This window comes from Leucopleurus acutus (assembly GCF_964270905.1).
Source record: "Leucopleurus acutus genome assembly, chromosome: 10".
Lineage (NCBI taxonomy): Eukaryota > Metazoa > Chordata > Mammalia > Artiodactyla > Delphinidae > Leucopleurus > Leucopleurus acutus.
The window spans coordinates 32,979,768-32,999,524 of record NC_139153.1 but is presented as its reverse complement, the minus strand read 5'-3'; the positions used below and the strand labels follow the sequence as shown (position 1 = coordinate 32,999,524).

Here is a 19,757-nt window from a genome sequence, read left to right as displayed (position 1 = left end):
TTCTGTGAAATCAAAAATCAACAGCAAATTAGACACAACTAAAGACAGAATTTGTAATCTAGAAGATAGCTATGATGAAATTACTCAGAATGCAGTACAAAGGAATAAGACAGAAAACACAAGAGAGGTTAATAGACACTGAGAACAGCATGATGCTTCAGAGTCCTAGAAAGGCAGTCAAAAAAGAGTGAAGAAGTATAATCACAGAGATAATGACTAACAATACTCCAGAAAAAAAGCTATAAATCTACAAATATGAAGACAATATATACCAAGCTAGATAAATAAGAAATCTACACCTAGATATATTTAATGTAACTGCAAAACGCCAAAGAAAAAGAAAAAACTGAAAAAACAACCAGAAAAAAAGATGATCTACAAAGAAAACATCATTAGACTAAGAGTGGACCTCTCAACAAAAATAGAAGCCAGAAGATATCACAGTAAATACAGTCAAAGTGCTAAGAGATAATAGCTGTCAACCCAGAATTATGTCCCCAGGATTTAACATTTAAAAAAAACACATTTTTCTCAAATATAGAGGGGGCATGTACAAAAACTGACCACAGAGTTTTGTTTTTTTTAATCCCAATAAATTTCAAATAATTACCTGTTCTGATTTCAATGGAATTAAATTAGAAGAAGAAAAAAGTCTTCTCATACATTTGGAAATTTGAAAATATACCTGTACATCATATGACAAAGTGGAAATCATAATGGAAACTAAAAATTATTTAGAACTGGATGATAATGAAAATACCACATATTAAAATATGTAGGGCTTCCCTGGTGGCGCAGTGGTTGAGAGTCTGCCTGCCGATGCAGGGGACATGGGTTTGTGCCCCGGTCCGGGAAGATCCCACATGCCACGGAGCGGCTGGGCCCATGAGCCATGGCCGCTGAGCCTGCGCGGCCGGAGCCTGTGCTCCGCAACGGGAGAGGCCACAACAGTGAGAGGCCCGCGTACCGCAAAACAAACAAACAAACAAAAAACAACCATGTAGAATGCAGCTAAAGTAGTACTTAGAACTCAAGTTCACTGCCCATTTTTCTAACATAGTAAGTCAGAAACAGCTAAATAACACCGCCCCCCAAGTAGACTAAAACTGACAGCTGAAATTAATAAAACAGGAAAACAAAGGTACAAAGGATCAAAACCAAAATTTGGTTCTTAAGATGAATAAAATCAAGAAACCTCTGGTGAAAAGTACTAGTAAGAGACAGCCTAATGAAAATACTACTTGCAAAAATACTCACAGCAGCTATTAAAAAAACTATAAAAGTAATTCTAGCTCAATAAATTTAAAAACATAGAATGGACAATTTCCTAAAGAAACAAAAAACCCCATAATATATCCAGACTGACCTGAGAAGAAATAGAAAACCTGAGTTTTCTATTAAAAAATTTGAATCATAAACCCATAAACATTTTAAAGACAGTTTTGCAGCTAAGTGCTACCCGACATACGAAGAATAGATTCCTTTCATCATATATACATCCATCTTTTGTAAAATGAGGAAACACCACTTACAATTCTGGGAAGCTAGTATAACCTTGCCATAAAAACTGGATAAGGACAATATGAGAAAGAAAAATTGTAGGTCGATCTCACTCATCATCACAGATACAAAATTCCTAAACAAAACATTCACACAACAAACCAAGTATTTTTAAAAAATGGGGGAAGGTATTCTAAAGCCAGAAGCACAGGAATAGTTTAATACTGAAAAAAGATAAATATAATTCATCTTATTAAGTTTACAGGATAAATACTATGCATGATGATAAATTTTATGTGTCAACTTGACTGGGACACAGGGTGTCCAGATATTTGGCCAAACTTCATTCTGGATGTTTCTGCAGCTATTTTTGGATGAGTTAAATATATATACATGTAGATAGACAGAGTAAAGCAGGCTGCCTTCTCCAATGTGGGTGAGTCTTATCAGTTGAAGGTCTGATTAGAACAAAAGGCTGACCCTCCCTGGAGTAAAGGGAAATTCTTCTTGCCTGCCTGCCTGCCTTTGAGCTGGGACACTGGTTTTTCTCCTGCATTTGAACTCTAAGTGAAATATCAGCTCTTCCTGGCCTCAAGCCTGCCAGACTTCATCAGGAGACATCAGGTCTCCTGGTCCTGAGACACCTGGATTCAGACTGGAGCTATGCCATCAGGTCTCCTGGGTCCCCAGCTTGCCAACTGCAAATCTTGGGACTTTTCAGCCTCCATAACTGTGCAAGGCAATTCTTTATAATAGATTTTTTTCTATATGTATACAGCTGACCCCTGAACAATGTGGGCATTAGGAACCCCCACGCAGCTGAAAATCTATAACTTTACAGTCAGCCCACCATATCTGTGGTTCTGCATCTGCAGATCAAACCAACCACGGATCATGTAGTACTGTAGTACATATTTACTGAAAAAAATTTGCATACAAATGGACTTGCACAAACCAATGCTGTTAAAGTATCAACTGCATATCCAACTGGTTCTGTTCCTCTGATGATACCTGACTAATACACCATGTAACCATCTCAATAAATACAAAAAAAAAAAAAGAATTCAATAAAATTCAAAACCCATTCATGGTTAAAAAATAAAGAAGGAAAAAATTTAAAATGATAAAGATTAATTATGAAAAACCTAAAGCAAACTTCTTACCTAGTACAAACTTCCTACTAATGGTTAATGTTATAAATGTTCTTTTGAAGATCAAGAAGACAAGAATGGGACCTCCCTGGTGGCGCAGTGGTTAAGAATCCACCTGCCAATGCAGGGGACATGGGTTCAAGCCCTGGTCCGGGAAGATCCCACATGCCACGGAGCAACTAAGCCCATGCGCCACAACTACTGAGCCTACGCTCTAGAGCCTGCGTTCCTAGAGCCCATGCTCTTCATCAAGAGAAGCCACTGCAGTGAGAAGCCTGCACACCACAACAAAGAGTAGCCCCTGCTCGCCGCAACTAGAGAAAGCCCGTGTGCAGCAACGAAGACCCAACGCAGCCAAAAATATATAAATAAATAAATTTATATATATAAAAAAAGACAAGAACGCCTACAATCACCACTTTTATTCAACATCATACTAAAGATCCTAGATTAGAGAGGAAAAAACAAAACAAAGTTGCTCCCAGATAATGAGATCTATATAGTAATCCCAAATAACATACAAAACTGAACAAATTATTCAAATTTCATATACTGATCTGACATAAAATCAATATGTAAATATCAATTACATTTCTATATACACAACAAACAGAAAATGCACTGAAATGGAAAATACTGTTTACAACAAAAAATAAATAAATAAATAAGATGTCTGGGGATAAAACTAACAAAAAATGAGCAAGACTTGTATCCAGAAAATTATAAAACTCTGTTAAAAGAATACCCTAAAGGAGTAAAGAGATAATCTTGTCATGGATAAGACAGTATCGAATTTGATCTACAGATTTAATACAATTCCAATTTTAAAATTCCAATAGGGTTTTTTTGTGGGGGAGGGGAGTAAGGAGCTAACAAGCTGATCCTAAAATTTTTTTGAAAAAATCAAGCTGATTCTTACAATTGGGGTGGTGGGGGGAAGCTAAATCTCAAATAGCGGAACACTCCAAAAAGGATGAAAAAAGTGGGGCGATTTGCCGTACCTGGTATCAAGACTTAGTGCAGAAAGGATGGACTATTCAGTAAATGGTTCAGGAACAACTTATTATTCATTTTGGGGAAAAAATGAAGTTGGATTCCTATATTATATCAAACAAAAATAAAAAACAAAACAATACACATACATATATTTTTTAAAAACTTAAGTGCCAAAGGCAAAACCATAACATATTCAAAAGAAAATATAGGGCAGTATCTATAAGACCTAGGGGCAAGGAAAGATTTCTTAAGTTTAAGTCACAAACAGTACCTAACATTCAGGCAGACAAATTCAATTACATTAGAGTTATGAACATGTATTCTTCAAAAAACACTGTGAATACAGCAGAAAGGCAAGTGTAAATTATGGAAAAACAATTGTAGCACACAGCTGAGTATTAGTTCCCAAAATATACATGAAGATCCTCAAATTAGTAAGAAAACACAAGCCACTCTATAATGGAATATAATTTGCAAAAATACTGAATCACTATGCTGTACACCTGAGAGTAACACAATATTGTATATCAACCATACTTCAAAGCAAAAAAAAACCACAAGCCACTCAAAAGGAAAAATAGGTAGGCAGCTGAACATTAAAAGATATAAGCTTACGAAAGGATGATCAACTCATCATATTTCAGGACAGACAAGCTAAAATCACAATAAGATACTATTTTATACCCACCAGATTGGCAAGATTTTGCCAAAGTCTGACTATACCAAGTAATTATGAGTATGTGAATTAATGGGAACTTGCTGGTACTGAGGGTATAAATTGGTACAACCACTTGAAATAAAATGCATTATTTTGTAAAGCCAGTAATACATTATGATTCAGTAATTCTACTTACAGATAATAAATCTAATATACTAGATCTATACTTGAGAGAAAATTATCTTGTATATGTACATCAGGAGAGACTCAAAATGTTCACAGCAGAGACAATATTCAAATTTAGGGACATTTCTCTTATACTTTTTCTTATACTAAAATTAGCTTTAAGAATTCATTTGACTTCACTTTGTTATATACCTGAAACTAACACAACATTGTAAATCAACTATACTCCAATAAAAATTTTTAAAAAAAGTTAATTTGACTAACAACCAACCGAAAGAGAGTTCAGTATTTTACTTATTTTATAAATACCCGTGTGGGAAAATACCACTTCCCTGAATTCTGTGTTCCTGCAAAAAGCCCTAGCCTTCTGACATGCAGAAATATATATGATATAAAGATAGGAAATGTCTGTTTACATTTCCCCCAGAAATATTTCACTCTTCACATACCTTAAGAATTATATCTATAGCCAATTACCTAGTTAATTGCTCTGATCTAAAAGGATAGTTAAATTTCTCTTATCTCCCTGAAAGTGCCAAGTGAGTACACAAAAGGTTACAGTACAGATTAGGTTCCTAGGTTAACTCCCACAATTCCAGAAGACTGGAGATCTATCTCCCTAGGTATTACATTTCAAGGAAGAATAAATGGGTCGCAGGAACTTGGAGATGTCTTTAGGTCCAAGAGGGCTAACTGGCTCCTGAAGAGATTTCATTTATTCATCAAAGGGTTGGAGTTAATATTCATTACATTTTCAAGGATATCTTCTTCCAGAAGGGCAGGGAGATAGATGTCTCCTTCCCTTCATGAGCAAAGAAAAATCATTTTCCTCACCCCTTGCCTACTGAGTGTCCAACTACTTGCATAGGATAACTGACCTGAGTCTTGATGCATTGCCCTAAGGGTCGGAAATAGGGCAAAAGAGAGCCAACACATTCATTACTTACTGTGAGGTACTGACTAAGTCTCTCTCTGATCCAGAACATCTCCTGTGTGTATTCAGGATAAAATTATTAAGAACCCAACAGTCCCCAATGCACCTCCCATTATGATGACAACTATGAAGAAAGTAGCTATAGTTAGAATAATTCCCAGCGGGGTCTGCAGGAAAGGGGGCAGCCACACAAAGTACGTCAGTTCGTTAGATTCATGTAGTGTAACCTTATGGAATGCCTGTGCCCTCTAAGATCTAGGATCTTACTTTACTTCTTGATTCTGGGAAGACCCAGTCCTCCACAAACCTAATATAACACTTGCTCAGGTGAAAAACAAAATGCCAGTATCCTTCCTATACTGATTCTCACTATTAGGCACTCAACAGATACTGTACTTTTCTGATAAACTCCTCACTGTCCAGACCCACAATACTCATTCTCTGAAATTCAAGAACTGAACAGATTTGGATAACTCAATATCCCACCATATCCAAACCTACTACCTAAACTTTCACTTTATGAACTCAGGAACTGAATAGATTTTGGTCATGAGGAGTACTTGTATCATAGACAAATTTTGGGAGGAAAACAAGAAACGCAAATATAAATATAAAAGTATGTTCACATGTAGGTGAATGTGCATGTGTGTGTGTTCTAAGATGCCTACCTAAAGATTTCTAGCTGGTTCCAAAAAGTTATTGTTAGGTGTCCATCAATTCACAAGTGTACAAACTCTGCCTATGAGTTTTGTATATAATTTGACCCTCCATCTAAATATAAACGACAGATTGGTTAAGCAAATATATACGCATACAACAAAATTCTACGTAGCCATCTATGAAGTTGCAGGTTCTGAAAATCACTGATACAACTCTCCGTGTGACTACCTGGAAACCGAGGCTCAACAAAATGAGGAGTAAAAAGAAGTCAACAGATGAAAACTTGTGGGCTTCCCTGGTGGTGCAGTGGTTGAGAGTCCACCTGCCAATGCAGGGGATATGGGTTCCTGCCCCGGTCCGGGAAGATCCCACATGCCGCGGAGCGGCTGGGCCCGTGAGCCATGGCCGCTGAGCCTGCGCATCCGGGAGAGGCCACAACAATGAGAGTCCCACGTACCGCAAAAAAAAAAAAAAAAAAACTTGTATTAAATGGCATACTTGTGCAAAAAAACTTCTCTCCCTCTCTACTGGAATGTCCCATCAACATTTAAACATGAGCTCACCTACCTCATGTTAACAGAAACCTTGGAATAGCCACTCTCCTCTGCAATCACCTCCTCTCCTTCAGCTAAATTATACATATTAGCATCACGTATTCATTTTCCATTCATTCCTGAATCCATCAGAATGTGCTGCCTGACCTAGTAATCCCTCTACCCAAACTCGATATACTCAATACCTACTAAATTAGATACTACCTAGTAAATATCTCTTAAATCATTCTCCTTTTTCTTTTCTCATCCAACCTATCATTACCCTCTAAATGTAATAGTTTCCTACATCATCTCCCCGCTTCAATTCACTCTCTACAGAGTAACCAAGATAAATTTTTAAAACACAGATTTGATCACATTGCATACACGATTAAAACCTCATCCCACTCTTTAAAACCCACTGCTATAGGATCAAGTCCAAATGTCCAAACATTCGAGCACTGCCTGAACGACACTGCAGAATACAGCCCCCTACACACGTTTCTAGCCTCATGTTCTACCACTTTCCCCCAACTACTCTAGTGTTTTTATCCTTTCAACCTCACCAAGTGCCTTGTTCTTTTTGAATCTTCAAATATATCACTGTCTCTACTGGAACAAAGCACATCTGAGTAACTCCATTTATCACATAATCCAGGAAAACAGAGTCTCTTGCCTCATTCTTTTTTTTTTTTTTTTTTTTTTTTGTGGTATGCGGGCCTCTCACTGCCGTGACCTCTTCCGTTGTGGAGCACAGGCTCCGGACGCGCAGGCCCAGCGGCCATGGCTCACAGGCACAGCCGCTCCGCGGCATGCGGGATCTTCCCGGACCGGGGCACGAACTCGTGTCCCCCACATCGGCAGGCGGACTCTCAACCACTGCGCCACCAGGGAAGCCCTCTTGCCTCATTCTTTACCAAACTATATACCCTGCATAAAAAAGTGATAATTAATAAATATTTGTTGAATATCACAGTCACAAAATATAATAAAGATACTTCATGGGAAAGACTGGTCTATAGAGGATCTAGTGTCGTGGCTAAAAAGAAAAGTACCAAAAGCCACCAAATTACGTTAACCAAATGGCAGCAACAAAAACAGAGACCTTACGGTATTTTCAGAGGCAGAAATGAAATAAACTGAAATATTATCATAATCTCTTATTAATATGCATATTTCTAAGGGAGAATGAGGAACATTTTAAAACCTTTCACTCACAAGTTTTTCTTTCTCTAGTTTTTGCAGCAAATTTTCCATGTTACTTCCAATTCTTGTCTTTTCTACAACTTCATAGAGGCTGCAATACATTCCATTCTTCAAAACTGACATAGGAAAAAATACATAGTAAATATTCAAATCAAGTCTGCTTCTTATATATTTTAGTAAAATTAAATTGCTTTACCTTCATATGGACCTAAGTAAGTTTCCTTATAAAACAGCGCTGGAGGGATTTTCTGTTTCAGATGATCAATACTCATAACTGTTTCAACATCTAACTTCTCAGGACTGAAAGAAAATTGAAAAGGCGTATTTGCCTTACCTGTATTTTTAACTCTAGCAACGTTCTTTCTCTCTCGCTCCTTCTCTCTCTCTCTCTCTCTCTCTGTCTCTCTCTCTCTCTCACACACACACACACACGCACGCACACACAAACCCACACACACACACAAGTATCCTGATGGAATACAGAAGAGCATATTTATGAATATCATACTTGATATTTGATTTGGGCAGTTCAGATATATGTACAGGTAGCTAGACTGTCCAGCAATATTACCAACCTTCCATCTTTAAGCCAGAAACTAACCCTTATTTATACCAATTTTACTAACCACAAAAGATAAAAAGTTGCCATTTTATTAAATGCAATTCAAATATGAACAGTTAAATTAATCTTCAACCATTTATGGGGACCCATAATGTTTACTGTGGTGGTAGCAAAAGATCATTTTAAACCTTTCTATTCCAACATATGTTGCACAGGACTGAAAACAGCATATAAATTTTAACTTAACTCACCACATCAAGCTGTTTCCAACAAAGAACTGATAAATTTTAAGTCTATCATGTTCAAATTGCTAAATGAAAAATATATCTAATTAGGACAAAACTTTGAAAAATACTTTTAATATTTAAAATCACTAAAAAAAATCTTATGCCATAAATGTGTATAACTATTTAGCCCATCTGCAAATCAAGACAGAAAAGCATAGGGCTCATTCTGCCAACTAAGTTTCCAAAGTTATCAAATCAATCTTTTTTAAAACAAACCACTGTTTATATGTAAGTTCTTATGGATCAAAGTAAAATTTAAATGTAAGTAAGAAAAAGGAATTTTAAGTTTAAGTAAGAACTGAATAATTAGCAACTACTAACTGCTATTTTCTTGTAATATAACATACTTACAGCTTGATAGGCAAAAAAGCACGAGTGGCTGACCTCAGAGAAATATAACACAAAAGCTTTCCTTTATTTAAAAGCTGTCCTTTCCACAACGTGTAGTTAAATTTATCTAAATAAAAAGAATAATGACACAACTCAGCCTCTTGGCAGCCCAGAAGCAAATATTTACTAGAACTAAGGGGAAAAACATCCAGAAACACAGTTTAAGGAGAACCACCAAAAGAAACCTTGACATTTCTATTTACAGGGAATTCAAATACTAGGATTTTTGTTTCAGGTATCTTTTCCCCTATAAAATTATTCCAGATGAAAAGAATAACAAATTTATTTGCCTAAATGTCCTCATATCAGAAAGCTGAGGAGCAAAGACAATACAGTACTGCCCTCCTATTACCCCCAAAGGAGACTATACTAAATCCAGTTAACTACATGAATCCCTCACAATGTCTTACAGCTTCCACTTGCGCTCTTCTCATCACAGAGAAATCTGAAGATAGAAAGTGTCAATATTGCTTTCAATCTTCTCTCTCTTCTAAATTCTACACCACTGATGAAGTTAATACTTTTAAAAGGCTGAGTTGTGAAACTTGTTCTATTTTTTACCTTTATCAACAAAGTGCTAAAATTCTTTGGTCTATTCACAGTACCAGCAGATTCTCAAAGGAGACCTTATGTTTGGATGACCAAATGTTGATGCTACATCATAACATGGCCTCGAGCTTTTTCATACTTTGCAGATTCTCATTCATTATAAAAATAAAACAAAGTACTTATTAATTTTTTTACTCTACATACTTATTCTTTCGATTTATAAAACTAAAAGAAAGAAATGTAAGAATCTTACCTGAGTTTCTATCTGCATTAAAGCTGTTAGATCTACAAATAAATTTTTAAAAAGAAAAAAGAAATATTACTGATTTCTAACAACATGAAAGTTAACATTCAGGGCATTGATAGAAATGCTATTTTTTAATGGGATACTGTACAAGAGAATTAAATCCTTCCCTCCCAGTATGAAGAACAAATTACTTGTTACAACATTTAATAAATCCAAGTCTACTCAGAGAAATCAGAATCACTTACTTGGCTCAAATTACCGTATTTTCCCAAATTTAAGGGAGCTGTTTTTCCCAAAAATATCCATCAGGAGAGAATATAGTCCTTTAAAGTCTCGGTCAACTACTTTATTTTGGTGATGAGATGTGAGGAAATAGCCTCAATCATACTTAAATATTTACTAAGCTTCTATTATTTACTAGGCACAGTTCTGGGTAACAGAATTACAGGGATGAACAAAATCCCTGCCTTCATAGAGCTTACAGTCTCATAAGGAAGACAGACAACAATCAAAAAGTAAGTATATAGTTTACCAGATGATGATCGTTTTAAGTGCTATGGAAAAAAAGGAAGAAAGAAACTAAGGGTACATAGGTTTCAAAAAAAAATCATGGAAGGTCTCACTGACAGTGTAAACTATGCAGCTAACTGAGGAATGAGGAGGAATAGCAAATGCAGAGGCAGGAGCATTCATGGCAGCATTCAAGGTACAACAAGGATGTTCATTTTAAATGATATGGAGGGTCAACAGATCAAATCAAAGAGGCAAAGAAAATTAACAATCATTATTCCTAGGGGTGTAACCTTATAATTAAGTGCTGGGTGTCTTTTAAAAATCACTGTTGAGAGGCACTATAGTTAATGTATCATGGAGATCACAAATATAGAGCCACCGAAAAAAAAAAGAATGAAAGAAAAACATAACTGTCAGGATATTACGCAGATCAGTACTTGTGGCTGTGGATGGTTTCCAGGGCTATTCACTGACCAAAAAAAAGTGCTGCATCTCAAACAACTTAAATGAAGACAATCTGATCTGAAAACTGATTAAAAGGTTGACCTTAAAGGGCTTCCCTGGTGGCGCAGTGGTTGAGAGTCCACCTGCCAATGCAGGGGACACACCAAAAAATGCAAGGGGACACAAAAAAAAAAAGAAAAAAAAAAAGGCTGACCTCAAAAATGTTTGTTTCATGAAATGTGGCTTTTTAAAACTGCAGTATTTCTAAATTAATAGATATCACGCATGACTTCAAATCTGGGAACTTAAAGTAAAAATAACTAGATATTTAACTGTTTCACCTACATCTCTGTAAATTTACTCATTCAATTTTGCCAAAACATTTTCTGGAATCACCCCCATGGGGGGGAAAAAAGAAACTGATTTGTACCTGGTCACCTTATCCTAGAGCTTGTAAGAAATCATCAATTAACTCATAATTAACTCTGACTGACCATTAGAATCACCTGGAAGTGTGTAAAAACTACCACAGCCTAGGCTCCTTCATAACTACTTGATTTAACTGGTTTGAGATGGGGCTGAGGATTTGTAGAAGCTCCCCATTTCCAGGAGAGCTAATACACAAAATTTCACTTTTAAAAACTGCATTTGGGGGAATTCGCTGGCAGTCCAGCAGTTAGGACTCTGTGGTTTCACTGCCGAGGGCCCAGGTTCGATCCCTGGTCTAGGAGCTATGATCCCACGTGCTTCACAGCACAGCAAAAAACAAAAAAACAAAATCAAACAAGCAAACAAAACTGCATTTGGGCATTCCCTGGTGGTCCAGTGGTTAGGACTCCCAAGCTTCCACTGCAGGGGGCACGGGTTTGATCCCTCATCAGGGAACTAAGATCCTGCATGCCACATGACATGGCCAAAAAGAAAACCCCAAAAAAAACAGCTGCATTTATGCAGCTACACAAACCTTCAATATCAGGGAAAAAAAGGTTAACCAGTGAGGTTTAAGTAAATTTTAGTTTTTATTTCCACACAGTTAAGTATCTGTCCTTCTAACTGACTTCTTAAAAGTCATCATGAACATTCATAAATCTAATTAATTTCAAGAGAAGGAAAAAAAATGGGAAGAAATACAAAGCGTTCCTCCTAACTCAGAAGTGCAGGATACGTGATATAAGACCATTCTGGATGACGTCTAAAATTCATGAGTCTTACCTTGATGAAGGTACGAACTTCGGAGTTTGTATATCATCTTTATAAGTAAAAGACACAACTGCATATGGACACACGTGTCTCGGTCTTCGCCTTAGCTCATCAAAGCCATACTCATAAAAATAATACTAAAAATAAGAAAATGCAAAATTAACTTCCTTAAGAAGGCAAGAAGTAGACAGTGAAATCTTACAATTACCTGCCTGGTTTTTGAGAAACACAATACCACTTAAGTACCTTTAATGAAAAATATCTTTAAGCACTGCTTGTCAATTTAATTAAAATAATTTGTACTTTATATTCATTGTATGATATAAAATATTCTGCTTCTATATATATACCAGATGCCAGGATGCTAATAGGTATTCCAGAAGTTTACTTCTGAAGAACTGACCAGTGGGAATGTGCAACAAATTTCCTCATGAAAATGAAACAAATGGAGCCTAAGCGCCCAGGTCAGCCCAGAAAAACCAATTTGATACAACAGTAAAATACTAAGAACACAATCTCAAGCAAACCTAGCATTTTGCTCATTATTTCAAAAGAAAAACACTTTTTTGACTCCAACTGCAGACAAAGCAACAAAGGGGAGGTGGCGGAGATTACAAACATAGGTGACAAAGGCAGCTGAACCTCTTCCTATTACCCTATCCATCTGCCTCTCCCCTTCACCTATTCACAACATTCATTAGATTAGGGTTTTCTGACCTGCAGTCTAGGGATTTTCATTAAAAAGAATGCCCTAGTTTATAAACAAAGCACTGTCCTTCAAAGTCCATTCTCTTGGGAAACTTCCAATAATGTTGCTGTTGCTCTAAAAATGCCTGGAATTTTTCTGGAAACATCAAGCCAATTTACAAGTTCTGCTAGAAAAACCAGTAACTACTTTATAGTTATATTTCATATCTACTAATACTACTGTCCAGAAGGTAATCAAATGAGTCAGCCCAGATGACTTTGGTGAATATAATTTTTGCTAAAAGCCCCCAACAACAGGTCTTGCCCATTGAGATTCTTCAAAAAGAAAAGAGCAAGAATAAACTTTATTTTATGTAAATAAAGTAAAAATCAAAGAAAAGAAAAAGAAAGAACATTTCCAGGGAGGTTAGCACCACCACTTTTCACATACAATCCATTCAGATCCATTCACATTTTTTATACATTTGTGAAAAAGAGTAACATTATAGTCAAACAACATATAAAAACACAACAACTGATATTCATCAAATACTACTACACTTTTAAATATGTGTAGTTTACTATAAATCAATTACATCTGAATAAAACTTAAAGAATGAATTCTAAGTTTGCATTTTAGAAAAATACTAATAAAAATAGAAAATATCTACCAAATCAATAATACAAAGTGATATGAATTAAGGTAATTCAAGGGGCTTTAACTTTACCTTAAAGAATGAGCAATATTTTATTAGACAGGATCTTTCTAGGCCAGGAGAAACCAAGGCTTCAAGAGGAAATGAGATCGTTGAGGGCAGGAATTATACAAAAAACAGCCTGGAGGTCACAGTCTACAGGCAGGGAGAGCTAGCTAGGCTAAGGAGTCTGAATATCACTGTAAGTCTAAGGGGGGGCCACTGTTATGTTTCTGAGCTATCTTGGAAACACTGAACAAACAGCAGTGAGAGTCACTGGAGTCTAGCAGTGGTAAGTGGAAACCAGAGTCTAGTGTGGTGGCAAGGAGAACTGAAAGGGAGACATTTTAAAGGACTTAGTGACAAACTGATATGAGGTCATAACACTAAAATGGATCCAGGTACTTACCTGAGTAAGCTCATAAGCTCTATAAGCCAAAAGTGATGTAATTCTATTGGCATTCTTCGACACATGACATTCATGCTTTGGTGTTGGGTCCAAAGCACTTTTATTTAATATAGATTCCAAACTTTTTACACCCATCGGGTCATATATACTCTTTATTTTACCCTAAAATACAGAAAACCTTTTAAGTCCACCAAAACCTAATTACTGACTGTATAACATTAATATTATAGAATAACTCTTTGAATATAGATTACCTATAACAACAGCTTTTCCCTTTAATACCTGGTAATAAAGTAATACCCAACACTTTTTACTAATATCGAAGCAGTAAGAAAAAGTTAACCAAAAAAAAAAAAAGCTTGTTTGAATTTAATACAAGGAAATAAAAATTTTCTTCACAACACTTCACTAGCTTAAATAACATTCTCAACATATTTCCCTCTCTTCATTCTTTTCTTTGGAAAGGAAAGCAAACTCTAAAGCTCAGAAAGCTCAGATTAAAGATGGCAAACCACTCTCAAAAGTATCTTTATATGCCAAACACAAGCAAGCACTGGTTTTTAATTCAATCAAATCCCTAAAGACAGGGTCGACTAAAATCCAAGTCAAATGCTGTCTTTGATATATGAAATGTAAAAGTTGAAATTACCTTCATTATTTTAAAAATAACAACATCGCCCACTGCCCCAGCTTCCAAAGGATTAGCTTGTAATAAATCAGCATACCTAGAAAGATAGACACCTAGCAAAGAGGGAAAAATTAAAGTTTTGTTTTAATATGGACACAAATATAAAAAGTCCAAATATTTAACATAATAAGAGATAAAAGGTATGACACCTTTAAAAAAATGTAATGATAGCTGATATTTAACCAAAGCAAAAAATAAAACTAGAAAAAACATGAAAAATCAAAATTTTCAAAATCACTAGAACTAGACTAAGACATTAAAAAAAAAGATAACCCTTGTTTAATTGGAAGTATGCAAAATCAGAAACAAAGGATAAAACTGGTTTTCATTGCAGAACCTGAAACTAGTCTCTTTTTCTGGGAACATGACAAAGCATACATGAATTTAATTATAAGGACAACAGCGAAATTAGATAATATATTTTTAAAGGGCAACTTAGTAGTAGGTAAATGAAAAAAGAAAAAAGATTACCCATGGAAGGACTGCCAAGAATTGTTATTTTGGACTGGCCCACCTGTAATCCTTTTTCACATATGCTCTGAACCTAAATAAACAAAACATTTCATCTTACAGTCAATACATTAAAAATGTGAAAAGACAGTTTGTAAACTTGTTTTAAGTAAAATCCAAGCTTCTAAATTATATTTTTTTATGTTACAGAAATTATACATATACATGCTAGTTTATGACTAAATATCAATGTGAAACTGGCATACACTTCCAATGTAACCATAGCTGTAATCTATTTTTGTTTATGCCAGGTCTGACATATACTTAGAATTCATGCCATTCATATATATAAACATCTCCTTTTAGAAAGAACTAGTCCTGGCAAACTATTTAAAGAGAAATTAACTCCACCTAAACATCTTTGATCAAAGGAGTAAAAATAGTTCCCAGCACATATAATCAGTAATATAGAAGATAATCTACTTTAATAAAGGAAAAATTATTTACTATCAAGCACATTCCAGGGGGGAAAATTAGGTTTGATCAAAGAAAAAATGAACATATTTGAAAAGCAAATTACAAACAATGAAATACCTTGTACTAAGCCATTTTTTCCATTTCTACAAAAAATTGTTAGTTTATAAAAATCAAGTGTATAGTATAACTCATTCACTTTGTTATAAAGCAGAAACTAACACACCATTGTAAAGCAATTATACTCCAATAAAGATGTTAAAAAAAAATCAAGTATTGATTAATTGCAAATTTAGGTAACTTACAATGGAAGCACTTTCAAATTGTTTTTTATAAAATGGGTTCACTTACCTGATACCGATCAACCATCAGAAATGCATAGGATTCTGAAAGTTCTTTATCTAAACGACCATCAAACTTCAGTTCTCTTCGCTTTTCTGTAAACTAAATGAAATTAAATCTATAACGACTCCTTAGTATGTGATTATGTTTTTCAAGCTAAGAGTTTCAGGAAGCTTATTTCTAAGAAATTCCAAATCAGCAATTCCCTGGTGGTCCAGTGGTTAGGACTCTGCGCTTCCACTGCTGGGGGCCCGGATTTGATCCCTGCTCAGGGAACTAAGATCCCACAAGCCGCGAGGCATGGCAAAAAAAAATCCATATCTACGAAAGTGGAAATTATCTTTTCTCTCCCTGTAATTTCTACACTTCATTTTTTCCCATTATAATTGGATCTTTATCCTTACAATATAGTCAAATAAGCATCTAGTGCTAAACAATTTTAACTAAATTTCTATTAAAATCTTACCACACTCCAACTCTCCCATAGATTTTTTTTTTTTTTTTCCAGTATGCAGGCCTCTCACTGCCGTGGCCTCTCCCGTTGCGGAGCACAGGCTCCGGACGCGCAGGCTCAGCGGCCATGGCCCACGGGCGCAGCCGCTCCACGGCATGTGGGACCTTCCCGGACCGGGGCACGAACCCGTGTCCCCTGCATCGGCGGGCTCTCCACCACTGCGCCACCAGGGAAGCCCTCCCATAGATTTTTAAGTTCATTTTTTGATTATCTTTGGATCTCTCATTTTACCTGACATGGTGCACTGCATATAGGTGGTTTAATAAATCTCTGTTTAATGACCAACTTCTAGACTATAAACTCAATTAGGACAAGGAAAAATGTTTCATTTCTTTATAATTATATTCTCAGTGCCAAGTACATAAGCCATGCTCCATACCCATTTCCAGGATAAAAGAGTGACTTGATCTAAGTACATCTGAACTGTAAGTCACCCTAAACTGCTGGCTTTCACTTTTAGATACAAGCAAATAGATATGGAGCCCATACCTAACAGATTTACATTCCATGTTCAGGCTATTACCGATCTTCAATAATATAATTAATGAATCTTTAAATTTTCATATAAAATTAACAAATAATCCCTATCATATCATGAAACCACATCAAACTACCAAGGTTTTAATTTCCTCTGGGAGCCATTAACATTCATCCACTTTAGGGATCCTTTCAAAGTTAAATTCTCATAGCACTAGATTAACCAACCTATAAAAGTACAAAATTAATAGTATTTCATGTACATCAGAAAGCAATATACACATCAAATATTTCTAAACATCTCATTTGTATTACCTCAGGATTATTATGGCTTTTCCTAAATCAAAACTCAAAAAAAGATTCTAATTTGTATATGAAACTTAAATTCACTACCTAACAGGCTCAACTATTCCCCTTTGTTCTCACTTTTTCACTAAGAATTTCTACTAATGATATTAAGATAACTCAATTACCAGGCAATAACTGGGGAAAAAATTAAGCATATCCTAAAAAAAAAAAAGTATTGTATTTCATTAACCTTCCAATTGAGACATAATATGCTCTTAGAGATTCCATTTAACTAACACGCTTGAAAGAGCAAAAAGCCTTGTAATGAATTTACAATTAAGCCATTATACAATAAGCTATCCCTATGCTTAAGATTCATTGTAAGTAAAAGAAGTTATCTTACACAATCACACGTTAATTTAACAGAACAGATAAATGTAGTGCAATATCAACAGTGTTTAGGGAAAACAACATGCCATTTAAAACTTGTTTTTTCCCTCCATAATTTGGTTTTCCTAAGAACTTTAGCATTTTTAAAGAAAAGGAAGAAAGTAAAACAAATTCCAGGCTATTAACTGGTTCTGAAGAATCTTACAAAAAGCACAATTTAAAACATACCTCCTGGACTTCCCTGGTGGCGCAGTGGTTAAGAATCCGCCTGCCAATGCAGGGGACACAGGTTCGAGCCCTGGTCCGGGAAGATCCCACATGCCGCGGAGCAACTAAGTTCGTGCGTCACAACTAGCGAGCCCGTGCTCTAGAGCCCGTGAGCTACAACTACTGAGCCCGCATGCCACAACTACTGAAGCCCGCGAGGCATAACTACTGAGCCCGCATTCTGTAACTACTGAAGCCCGCACACCTAGAGCCCATGCTCTGCAACGAGAAGCTACTGCAATGAGAAGCCCGCATACAGCAATGAAGAGTAGCCCCCGCTCGCCGAAACTAGAGAAAGCCCGCACGCAGCAATGAAGACCCAACACAGCCAAAAATAAATAATAAAAATAAATAAATTAAAAAAAAAAAACATACCTCCTTTTCCAAAAGCTCATTATGTATCAAGCAAGCACGTCTGTAGTTAAAATTTGTTACTGAAGTTGGTTCAAGGTAAGATGAGTGGAGAATATTTAAAACATCTTCAAATTCCCGAGAGCCTGGAGTTAATGGCTGAAAAAGTGCTAAAATAAAAAACAGTATTAATTTTAAGATTCCATCTTAAATGTAGTTTTTTATATTTTTGTGGCTTTGTTAATATAACTTTTAAATAAAGTTAAAAAAAAGCATCAAGGCTATCTTATTTTGTGATATGCAAAAGAGATACTTATTAATTCATTAAAGAAAAAACTCTTCAGCAGCGAGCATCTGGCATTACACATGCAGAAAAGGAAGTTACAATTTTGCAAAACTTAGGGGATGCTACACTAGGCAACCTAAACTGCTTAAAGACGCTCATAAGAACCTGTGCATAAACTCAACTTGCCTCAGCTCCTATTTTATGTTACATTTAGGTAGTATGTCTAGGACCATTTATTTCAGCAAATGAAATGCTTATGCCATAAGTAAAAGGATAAAAACATTTAAGACACTTAGCTGTCTATACAATAAAATGATTCTATCTGGTTTTTAATACTAAAGTTAGAATAAAATATGCTGCATCCATTAGCTTCTTGTATTACCAATATAAAGTAGGAGGATATTTACTATGGAAACTTGGTGAAATGGAAAGATGTGGAACTTTGGAGACAAACCAGGACACAAATATCAGGTCTAGCATTTACTGGCTTTGTGGGAGACCTTGGGTAAATCAATGACTTAACAAAACAAGCTCGGTACTTTCTTCAGTAAAAAGGAGAACTCCAGCTATCCTAATAACCACTATATGCCATATGGCACATAAGACAACACATGGAAAAGGCTCTAAGCACAGCATCTGGTGCAAAGAAAAACAGTAAAAGTTTTTATTCCCCACTCCACCAACTACTGCATACTTCCTTTAATTTTTAAAATACTTAAGTGAAATATACAATTTGTTCTTCAAACAGTAGCCTAATAACCTCAAATTTCCACTTTATGCATGAAATAAGTTATAAATTTAAAACATCAAGTCTATATATATACTTTCCCCAAACCAAAAGGAACCACTTATTTTTCACTGTAGATAGAAGTATTCATAGAACTTATGTTATATGCTATTACCTTAATTTCTTTCAAGATACTATATATAGAGTCAATAAATGTCATTCAAAATACTTTTAGGCCACTACTGAAAGCGGTGTTCTACTTGTACATACTCTCAAAGGTACTAAAGAGCAGCTGTTTTTACTGTATTCCCTATAACGTCAAATGACATATCCATTCATCCACCAAACCATGTATATATTACAAAAGTGCCTGTAAAAATGTAGCTTTCAATGAGAGAATGTGTATAGAACAAATGATTCCCACTACTTTGCAATTGCACACTAAAAAAGGTGGCAGCGGGATAAAATCAACGTACTTATAATAATGCAATAAAGACAGTAGGAGTAAGCAGGGAAAAAAAACACTCAAAAAGAACTAAAGAACTACTAAACACAGAGTGTGCTATAATGAAATTTATAGCAGATGGATATACTCAATAATCTATTGATTGTAAGCTCCATGAGAGGAGGAACTATATCTGCCTTGTTCATTACTCTACCTTTTCTTGGGGCACTGGCCCCAAGCTGAATGACTGA

At 35.6% G+C, this 19,757-nt stretch overlaps 2 protein-coding genes across 6 annotated transcripts in view; both read right to left on the bottom strand.

Moving 5' to 3' along the window:
- The window catches only part of ARF4 (ARF GTPase 4), a 1,077,785-nt gene that overhangs the window by 263,616 nt on the left and 794,412 nt on the right, over positions 1–19,757 (bottom strand). The window lies entirely within an intron of this gene.
- Positions 1–19,757, bottom strand: part of TASOR (transcription activation suppressor) — a 49,154-nt gene that overhangs the window by 22,616 nt on the left and 6,781 nt on the right. For all 5 annotated transcript variants that reach the window (XM_082848195.1, XM_082848191.1, XM_082848193.1 and 2 more), the window contains exons 2-11: positions 18,073–18,218; positions 15,771–15,863; positions 14,967–15,039; positions 14,457–14,548; positions 13,808–13,969; positions 12,029–12,153; positions 9,866–9,897; positions 9,025–9,130; positions 8,021–8,124; positions 7,837–7,940 (exon numbers count right to left, since the gene is read on the bottom strand). In XM_082848195.1, coding sequence (XP_082704321.1) covers positions 7,837–7,940; positions 8,021–8,124; positions 9,025–9,130; positions 9,866–9,897; positions 12,029–12,153; positions 13,808–13,969; positions 14,457–14,548; positions 14,967–15,039; positions 15,771–15,863; positions 18,073–18,218 — 1,037 coding nt within the window. The remainder of the gene's footprint in view (positions 1–7,836; positions 7,941–8,020; positions 8,125–9,024; positions 9,131–9,865; positions 9,898–12,028; positions 12,154–13,807; positions 13,970–14,456; positions 14,549–14,966; positions 15,040–15,770; positions 15,864–18,072; positions 18,219–19,757) is intronic.